Source organism: Coenobita brevimanus, chromosome 77, assembly GCF_032717465.1.
Source record: "Coenobita brevimanus isolate Jiangsu-jjx chromosome 77, ASM3271746v2, whole genome shotgun sequence".
In the NCBI taxonomy this organism is placed as follows: domain Eukaryota; kingdom Metazoa; phylum Arthropoda; class Malacostraca; order Decapoda; family Coenobitidae; genus Coenobita; species Coenobita brevimanus.
Window position 1 is genome coordinate 2,852,549 of NC_137030.1, and position 11,231 is coordinate 2,863,779.

At 36.8% G+C, this 11,231-nt stretch overlaps 1 protein-coding gene across 1 annotated transcript in view; it reads left to right on the plus strand.

Moving 5' to 3' along the window:
- Positions 1 to 9,076, plus strand: part of LOC145408389 (uncharacterized) — a 47,175-nt gene extending 38,099 nt beyond the window's left edge. Inside the window, exon 8 of the mRNA XM_080279116.1 lies at positions 8,766 to 9,076. Within this exon, the coding sequence (XP_080135242.1) occupies positions 8,766 to 9,076 (311 nt within the window). The remainder of the gene's footprint in view (positions 1 to 8,765) is intronic.
- Positions 9,077 to 11,231: the final 2,155 nt, after the last annotated feature.

The following is an 11,231-nucleotide window of genomic DNA, read 5'->3' on the forward strand; positions in this document are numbered from 1 at the left end:
GCCGGATTGTTTAAAATAATATCTTAAATTTGAAAATTATCTATTCTCTGTTTAGTTTAACCCCTCTGTACAGTTTTCTCTTTTCTCCTCTATTTTTCCATTTCATTCTGTCTGCTGCCAAGTCATTTTACTCAAATTAGGAACAAACCCACATGGTGAAAGTAGTAATGGAGATTATTTCCTCTCTCCTCTGTGGTAGATCCCATAAGTTTAAATAATTACAGCAGTAGCAAATTTAGAAGTCACTGCATTGAAAGGGTTAAGTACAAACGTTTCTGTACATGAAATAATTTTAGGATTAGAATACAACTTCACTAAAATGTAATACAGTATTTTATTCTTGCTATCTCAGAGCAGTTATATTCCATAAAGTAAAAACTTCAAACTGGAGGGGCTAGATATGGTCTTCATTAGCCTCTTCACTCCAAGAATACTTACCTAAGCTGAATGATATTTTCCAGAGGTGGACAAAATAGACTAAAGAAGGAAAAGAACTAGTACTGAATAAGAATCTGGGCTTTGGAGTGCTTAATATATATGGTAGAGTAGCAGCACTGTACTGGTAATAAACAAGTGTCATGTTTATGTGTATCCATGGAGGGGCCAGTAAAGTATCATTTAAGAGTACGTTTATGATTTATTATGTGTATGTGGCCTGCATTCCCATTGGTTAAGGAGGCTCCCTAGTACCTCCTCCTTACCAGTTTGTTTTTGTAAATGGTATGCAAGTATAAGATTCTTTTCATGCCACTATTGTCATTTATTTTCCCTTTTTTTTATACAGTAGATAGAGAGACCTTAACAAGTTGTAATATAGGAAATAAACAGATCAGGAACAAGTGTTGGAAAGCCTTTTTAATCAGTGTGAATACTGCCACTGGGTGTTTGTGTTGTGTTTTTTTTGTAGGTATAACAGCACAAAGGCATTTTATCTTAAGCACATTTGTGACATTTGCTTTATTTAATTGGTCTATACCATAGATTGGAAAGTTCCTTGTACATACTAACAGTTTCATTGTTAGGCTGGATTGGTAATAACCCCATTATGAATTACTGTATTATTTTTTTAATATGTAATACTCTTGCTACCATCAGACTTTCCTCAGCTTGAAACACCTCAAGTGAAGGGATTAGAAGATAGATGTCTGTGTTAATCCTTTCACTACAAGAAGTTTCCCCAGAGTTTAGGAAAGTAATTTATTGGAAGTAAGGTAAAATAAACATCATGATCAATGGGCTTAACTTCTACTTTTCCAGTCCTGCTATGATATAGCATATTGGTTTAAACTTAGGAACTAGGTTATGGCTTTTCATCTCACATTCTGTTCCTCTTGATACATATTTATTTTGTAGTACTGTAGCAAGGTATGAATGGTGGTGAGAAGTGTCCCTCATGCGCCCTGTATTATAATAGGTGCTCAAGATTGTTCTGACATTAAGTTTAGTTTCTGTGGCTTATATTTAATCATGTAAAAAAAAAAAAAAAACATGGTGTAATATTTTGTAACTGATTTTGCTGTGTTTTCCAGCACTTAAGTATTTATATTTGCCATGAGTGGTCAGTTTTTACTATATTTTAAGTAATGATTATCATTTTTTTGTTAAAACGATTATATTAGCTGATGAATGAACTGAATGATACCTGAATTCTTGTGAGATGTAACACTTGGTTACACTCTCATGTACCAGTAAACAGGCCAGTGATGCTTAACTGTTGTAGATAATTTATGGTTTATGCTCATACTAGGGAAGATTAGAGACAGCATTTAAGCAAAAGAAACATATACTCAGATATGCACAGTACAGAATGAAGGTTTTGATATGTGTACAATGACTACCAGTTGTGAAGATGAGACCTATTCTCATGCATAAGTTAAGTTGATATGACAGTAATTTGAATTAGTGTATCAGTGTTTTATTGGCAGTTTTTTTTTTTTTTTTTTTTGGGGGGGGGGGGGATCAAAGTTGAATCCATTTTTGTATGCCAGTGGTAAGAATGACTAAGTTTGGCTATAGATAGACATGAAAAACTTACAGAATTAAGTAAAGTTGGTGTTTTTGTCTACTGAGTCATGAACTATGCATGAATAACCACAGTAGAACTTTGTTTACCAAGGAGGCCCTTCAGGCACAGATTGCTTGCATCCACATTTTTTTTTAAACTTTACATAAAAAATGACATATCTCTGACTTTCTATTTTTTTTTTTTTTTTTTATTCTTGCAGGTTTCTATCCTTTTGTTCCTTCTTCCTTTGCATTAAAAATACAGGAGTTGCATAAGCTGATATATTATTATCAAAAGCATCTGTTGATCAATCAGAGCTCATTATCTCATTCGGTCTAATGTCTTGTCCTCTATTCTTGGTATCACAAAATTATTTTGTTCACCTTAGGGTCAAGTTTTCAAACTTGAATGGTTGAATATAGTCCCATAAACCTCTTCATTATGAGAGGTCTGTTCTAGGTTAAGAAATATTGTTGCGTACCAGCAGCAGGGAATAAAAAAACACCTGGATTTGAGGGACAAAATTCAAAAGATTTCCTTGATGAATGTAGCTCTACTATACTGTATATGCTAGATTATCTTGCAAAAGAAAAGTTCCTTACTATCCATCCATCCATCCATCATCCAATCCTACATTGCCCCATGAGGAGCGTAGGAGCCCGGGGGTAGGCAGTTGGTCCTGACATTTAAGATGAGAGTGAAAGTTCCTTACTAACAAAAGAAAATAGTCATAAATTGTTTGCTGATATGATGGCCAGAATTACATATATTCTACCTTATTGTCTAGAAATTTAACCCTTTTGGGCTAGGAACTTCTGTTTCATTTTATTCTTAGCACCACCTTCTGATTTTATCCAGCTTTGGGGAGATGTTTCATAGTGGAGGAGTTTATTAAAGCTTGTTTCTCTTTCACTGCCAGCTGTTTCCCCATAGTTATGTAAAATGTTATGAAGTTAGCAAGGATAAAATTATCAGGTCATTGGGTTAAAGGGGTTAAGGTGCCAATCAAGGTGAAGTTTGGGTGGCATGAACTTTTCTCTCATGTAATGACCAGGAATGTACAATGAAAGACAAATGATGTGTTGCAGTTTTGTTCACAGATTAAATGAAACTCGTGAAACATCAGAACCCCACCACAGTTACATATACATTGTTGACTTGCCTGACTTATGCTTCGTATCTACTGGTGTTGAGATAATGGGACGACTAAACCCAGGTGTTTCCAAGGCTTTACATCAACTCAGGAGAGTTACTGCATCCAAGTTTCATATGAGAGATGCAAACCATTTTCAGTCAAATAACAACCAGTTCATTTTATCTAGCATTTAACCACAGAATGCCTAGTAGATCTTTTAACATGGCAGCAAAGAAAAGAAATGATGGGATTATCAGATAAAAGCAATCATAAGGATATATTACATAGGTTAATGTCATTTATCAAAAATACGCTCACATTCACAGGCACATCACTTGGAGCAAATGGCAACCCTTGTCAGTGCTACCAACCATCCGTGTGTCACAAGGCAAAGCATACCAAAAGTTTAGCCCTTGGACAGATCTTTGCACCAGACCATGACACAACGTCAGTCTTTCATTGCACACTGATCACTTACCCTTAAATGCTCAGGACTGTGGTAGTTTAATCTCAGGTCCATACACCTCACTTGGGGTAAAATGGTACTGGCTGTTACCGGTCATCATCTGCCACTAGCAATGACACCTTAGTTATTGGGTGAGAGACTTTTTACATGAGAAGTATTTATTTATTTACCATTTACATTACGCTGTTGATGTACATACCGTAATAATGTTTGTTAGGTAATGGTAGAACACAACCCCTTCAGTCCAATGGTGTGTTCATTTCTGTAGCTTTCAGTTTTATTCACTTAGATAGTTTCTGAGCTGGAGGGGTTAGATACAGCTTCCATTAGTCCTTTCGGTTCAAAAGGCTTTTCCCAAGTTGAATAAACCCATTTGGAGTTAACAAGAATAAACAGGACATCACCAAAGTAGGGGAGTTAAGGATTGGTCTTTTTGTTCTGTTTTCCTGTATTTTAGTTATCCACTCAACTACAACAGAGTGGTATGGAAAATGTAAGCAGCCAAAGCAAGAAATTTGAGTATAAAGTGGTGCCAGTAAAAATAGTACAGTATTGGGGGTTTGTGTGCATACATCCTTTATTTCCCATTTCCCTCCTAGTCCCACAAAAAGAGGAATGTGGGGATTGTGGACTGCTGGAGGAGGACAGTTTTACCCTGCACTCCATTGGATTCAAATTTCAGATGAACTTTACAGTTTCTACTACTTCTACTACTACTACTAATCCATTCCATCTAGGGACTTTAGATTATACCCTTACTATCCTCTAATAATTTAATTCAGCTTAGAACACTTTTTTAAAATTAGAGGCTTTACACATAGCCTCAATAAACACAGGGTACAGAAGACCCTGCGAAGTCAAATAAAATCTTCTGGCAGTAGCAAGAACCAGATTTATATCACCTAGATATGAGGGATTAAATAGTGCATACATCTCAAAAATTACAGTACTGTACTGCTGAAGAATCATACAGGTTTTGCACTATATGCCAGCGATTACATAGGTCCAGTAGATGAGAAAAATTGTATGTTGTAAATCCATCCATCCATCCATCATCTAATCCTGTGTTGCCCCATGAGGAGCGCAGAATCCCGGGGCTAGGCAAGTTGGTGTAATTGTACAGTTTGTTTCCCCTCACATTTATACAGCTGGAATTGGGTGTTATAATTTTTGGAGTTTTGCATTTTTATGAAGACCCTGTTTTGGGATGCTTTCATTTTCTGTTGCTGCTCATTATACAGACCACATTTATATACACAGTATATTCATTATGCTGTCCTTATTACAATCTCACAGTCAAGGAGTTCTGGTTGTAAGTATACATGAAAATGTTTCCCATAGCAAGATTTTTTTTTTTCTAGTATAATAAAATGTGACTGATTTTTCTTTATTTAATCATGCTGAGCCTATGGAAGTTAAAAAAAAAACAAAAAAACAAATTTGTTATATTCTGCTCAGGAATGGTGCTCATTAGAAATACTTATTATATTTAACTTATGGTACAATGTAATGATTATATTTATTTATTTCATTCTTTGACTGTGAGCTTGTAAATTTCTTTTGTCTTCCTTGCTGATGTGCAAGCCATATAACTACAATACTATAGGAATGCGTGGTGGTAGGGCATTATTTTTATAGTGTGGGCAGTTGCCACTTCACATTGAATAATAAAATTGTCGCATTAGAAATATTGATTTACTTTTCCTTTTTTCTAAATATATGTATGAAATACCGGTACATCTGTGGTACTTGTGAAGGGTTTAATGTGAAATATTTGTTATTTGGTACTGCTTGTAAACCTGAAGCTTTGGATAAGGTAACAGTATGCCTATGGTGGATGTTCAAATGCTCACTAGAGAACATTACCTACTGTAAATAACTAGTGTAAATATTGTTCTGAACTTGTGATGGGTGATTCATAATTGATTCCCCGGAATTGCTCCTACAGTGTATGAAACTATGCTTGTTAGGAAGTAAATGTCATAGAAGGGCAGCCAGTAGTAGTTGTTATTTTGCTACTGTTTCTTACGAAGGTTGCTGATAATTTATTCTTGTTCATTATGGAATTTTGTGTTAAATGTTGGCCATGAGAGAAAAATTAATTAATTTACTCCCCTGTTTTCACCAGCTGAGAGTGTATAGTACAGTACCTTTTTGTTTCATACCTTATGATTGTTTATTTTGACAGATACGTTCTCAAGAACTGTGTGTTTCAAGTTCTTCAGCCCCTTTGTGATACACCAGCTGTAGACTTGGCAACTGGGTAGGTGTGTAAGTACTGGAGCAGGCAGTCCTCATTCTAAGCAAGGGATGTGTTCCGGAATATCACTAATAATTATTATTATTATTATTATTTTATTTTATTTTTTTTTTTCACACAATGCTGTGTGGGTGAGACTGGTGAGTCAGCAATAGCCAGTTTTTCTATAATTGATTATGGAAAGAAGTGCCCCTCAAAAAGTTTGCTTATAACGAGGACTAATTGTATTGATAAAGAGTGACCATGTGTGGCTGAATGCACTCCTGCTAATACTAGTGCCTCCGTGATCCATAAACCTGGCTCTGCTGTACACCCATGACCCGTGTACTATGTAGCCGTGACACTGTGGTGACAAGTGGACACGATCTGTTGCTTTCCCCTGCGCAAGAACTCCCATAGATGCTACATATTCCCAGTGACACAGTTTATCACACCTCGTGCAAGAAATCCCATAGAGGCTACATAATTGTTACAACATATCCTGTGCAAGAACTCCCATACATGCTACATATTTCCCATGACATAGTTTATCATACCTCGTGCAAGAACTATAGATGCTACACATGCACTCATATGAACTGTATATGTGGTACACATAAATATATAGATGTACAGGTACTGAACAATTCTTCAGAGATGTTAATATTAAGTGCAGTGTAGCCTGTGTACTTGTGCTATCCATGTGCTTCGTGACAAGTGCGTGTGCTGTTGATGTAACTGAAAAATAATCGTCTTTCAGTTGCCCGTATGTGTGAGAATGTAGCTGTGGTGTCTAGCTGAGCCACAGTAGCATTAGGAAGGCTAGTTAGCAAAGCACGTGAGATACAGGTATGTATTTGATTAACTTCTTGAATCTGGGAGATGTTCACTTGCATTCACTCATGTTAATGCTAGATGATTTTATTTAACTTAAGTGAAGCTTCTCATATGCTGAGGGGTATATTAGAGCTGTATCATACCTCTCAGATTTGAAAAGTCTGGCCTAAACTAAATAAAATTGTGGAAGAGATGACAGGAATGTAAAGAAATGACATCCCCAGACTCACTGGGTTAAAGAGGCCCCATAGCACCCCATGCTTTCCCATTTATTTCTGTTCTTGATATGCCAATGTATTGTACTGTATGTTCTTAAGCAATCTGTGTAGATATAAAAAGAACATAAATAACATACAAAAGTATAATTGGCTGTAATATACAGTACGTAAATAACTTGCTAAGGAAGAGTGCTAGAAAGCCTCACTAAAATACAGCCAACACTAGTACTGGCATACCTAGCTAGAGTTGAGTGTTGCAAGTAGTTCAACCCACCAAGTACTCAATAAAACAAGGGATTATGTTACACCAATGCTTTGTGTTGCTTCAAATGCATTGATGTGCTTGTACACTATCCCCCAGTATGTTACAGGTAGGAGCTTACACTTTCATTTGTTGTTAATATTAAAGAAATTTTTTAATAAGGATCAGTGTAATGTTCATAGCATTTGTAAGTGGTGCAGTGTACTGTAAGTGCACCAGAAGTATTTCCATAGGAAGTCATTTCAAGAATATTCATCACTTCACTGGAGATTTGTTTCTAATATTTCAAGTCAGTACTATGCAGAAGTGTTAAAAAGGACTGCCCACCTAAATGTGTACAGTAAATGAAGGTATCGTAGTTGAAAGTGTAGAGCAAAGTACGGTAAATGGAGGTACAGTAGTTGAAAGTGTGGAGCAATTCACCTTGAAATGATTTGCAAAAATCAAGGAGGTAAGTAGGCCATGTCATGGTACTCAGTATACAGTAATTATGAATTTGTATGTAAAAACAATGCTAGGCTTGCAGTCAGTGTGATGTGGGGCAGTGTTTAAAATGACTTGTTTTAGAAGGTAGTTTGAGGTGAAGTGCAATATAAAATAATGTGAGATGTGTAATAGTTACCAGTCTAGTGAATATTGTGGTGTTTGGGTTGTGTATTACCTTAGTGTAGTGATTTTATAGTGTGTGCCAGTGCAGTGTGAAACATTTTTAAAGAAACCAGAAGTTTGAAGTCCAGTGCATCTAGTTTTACCCCTTTTTTTTTTTGGGGGGGGGGACCATATCATGGCAAGTAGTCTTTCCTTGTGTTGTAAACCAAATACACTAGAGTCCTGTGCATTAGGTGATGGGTGAGACTAGCACTTCTCCAAAAGTCATGCCCATTGACAAACAGCATGCCAGAAAGATAAAAATCTCTCTTGTCATTGAGAAAGCTTAGTTTTTTTTTGTTTTTTTTCCCCCCCCCCTGAAATAAGAAATCATCATCATAGGAGAATGCACTAAAGTGGTGGCTTTACCCATGAAAAATCCATGAGCTCATTCACCTCCTTCACTGACTGTGAATCATATTCATCATTCGCCAAACCATAAGCCTTTAACTTCATCACATATATTATCAGAACAAATTCCAAGCAGTTATCTATGATTTCAAGTACAGCAGCTTTAAATATTGTAATCTGGTCCTGAGTCTCTCTTCAGCATCCTTGATAAGATTCCCCAGTTGGATCCCTTTCAGTGTGATATCACATGCAATTGTTTCTTTCACTTTGCCTTATATAGTAGCACTTTGGCCCTCGATTGGAATGAGTGAACATTAGCCTACCTGTGACTATCAGAAGAACTGATCTCTCCTAATTAAGCCCATTTGGACACCATGAGTTTACATGAAGCTTAAGCACCCTTCTTGCATCTGTATCCACTGCCAGTGTACCATAAAAACTAATACTTACAGTCAAAATGTGATCTGCTGCAAGATCAAACTCTTCTAAGGGATGGCGGTGGGGGTAGGGTGGGGAAATGGTAGCCTGAATTTACCATCCTATGTTCATTGCTATATGCTACTTTGCTGTTTAAGTACAGTATACTAATTTGGGTGTGTTTCAGGGCTGTTGCTGTGTGAGGGGTGGTTGGCAACAGGACTGTGGGGAGGGCGGGTGCGGGGTGGGGGCAGGGGTGAGAGTGAGGGGAGCAGCACCCCCTGTACCCATGCCTGTCCTAAATGTGGCCGCTGTTACACGTTGCGTTCCAACCTGTCCCGCCACATGCGTCTGGAGTGTGGTGTGGAACGGCGATATAGTTGTAACTTCTGCCACAAGCGCTTCAGTCACGCCCACCACCTCCGCTCACATGAGAGGTCCATCCATGCACACGCTGCCACACCTACACCCACACCCACAGCCACACAGTCCTCCTGAAGTGGTTAGGTGTCCTACAGGGTAAGGTAAACACCTAGCCTAATTATTCTTTTTAATGAATTTTTGTATTAATTTTTCTTTTGATGTTTAACTGTTCTCCATGAGAATTATGATGTACTTGAAAATAAAAATCACAGTTTGTTGTAAATTAAGGACATAGATTTTTTTTTTTTTTTTTTTCCCCCCCCATAATTTTGCAAGGGTTTTGTGTAACATTTATCTCATTATTTAATATGATTAAAAACATAGACTTTTCAGTGTATCTAGTCATCTTTTATATATCATACGCAGTATACTTCATCTGGAAGAGGTGTATCATAGTACTGTATCACATCCTATACAGTATAATTGATCTGGAAGAGGCGTAAATATTCATAGTACTGTATGCAATCAAATACAGTATGACCATTAATGACCTTCATTCATTGTAATATTGCAGTCAGAGGTTTCACTCAGCAACAGTGTTTGATAATGTGGTTTTGAAGTTCAGTACCAAGTACTTCATTAAGATGTCATGTTCTTTCTTGTCTCGATGTGTGATCATTAATTATGTATTGGATGAAATAATGCTACTCAATTAGCTTTTCAGTATGTATAACAAACTGTAGTTCTAGCAACAACAAACTGTGGTATTGTAGCCTAAAATTTTATCACTCATTTTGAACTGTTCAATAATATTATAGAAGTACCTTGTATTAACCTTGGTTATCATGCACTGAATAATAACTGATATCATTGTGACAACATAAGAAAATCTGCTCACAGTAACTGTGACACATCATATGAAACAAGCTGCTTTGGAAAACAATACAGTACTGGCCTCATAATGCTTTGATTTAGGACAGAAAATAATATATCTACAACACTTGGCTTAGTTTCACATTTGCACACAATACAATCACAGCCTATATAGTGTACTATACTGAGAAAAAATAAGAATCACAGCCAATGAAACTCTTGATACACATTCAGAAAGGCATTTTAACTTCCCCAGATTAACATAAAACTGAATATCACAAGATGAGTAAAATAAATTATTTTAAGAGATAGGTAGTTTGTCAGTGATAATGTGCTTCAGAATCACTTATTGAGGCTGCTTCCCATTCATGACACAGAGACAAATGTATCTCAGGCTACCATTTGTGCATACTTAGGCTACACTATAAACTGGTTCAAGAAACTGGGCAGTTTAACCATTTTGAGGACATCCTGGTTTGTTGGTGTAAGGATTGCAGACATATTGGCTGCCTAATTAATCATGCAATCAGTAGATGTAAGAAAGAAAATACTGTAAAGTATGGAAAGGGTCATGGGAAGCAGAAAATGATGCATGTTAGACATTAGTAATGCAGACCATGCTCTCCTCCAACTCTTGAAAATTAACTAAGTAAGGACCCTAGCAGGCATGTGATATGGACCACCCTACAGGTTCAGAATGGGCAGAACTGACCAGATTCTTACTTCCAGGTCCCTAACTATATTATCACATGTTTTGCACACTAATATTTCTGTATTTTGCACCTCTTAGAGATTAGCATATTTAATGCTGCATTTTAATGTTACAAATTCTCAATAGATCTTTTTATATATCGTTGTGCCAAAGATAAAGATATACTTGATGCAGTTTTTTAATCCATAATTTTCTAGTATTACATTCCACTTAATATATTTTTGTGGCTATGGTGTTTTAATTGACCACTATGTTCCTAAAACATTGTGCACCGTTATAGGCTGGACTTTGTGTGGTAGTACATGTTGGACTAAATTATGAACTGTCAGTACGAGGACTTGTTTTTTTTTTCTTCATTCTTGCTATTACCTGATGATTTTTTTGTGTAGCTCTGGAGAAACTTTTCACTGAATTGTAGACAAAGTTAATGAAGAATACTCCTAATCACATCACTGATGAGAGGCTTCCTAAAGTTATGTAACATTCTCTGGAGATATCTGTGAATCTATCCATCACCTGACACCTTAATCCTGGAAGGTATGGCCAAACATGACCAGCCTCCATCATTCTATTCTCAGCCATCTGGCTGGCCTTTCTCCAACTCACACCCTCCTCGTTCATATTATATTCCTCTCCACCCCATCCCTCCATCTCATCCTTGATCTTCCTCTTCCCCTTCCCCATCCACCTGACTCACATACACTC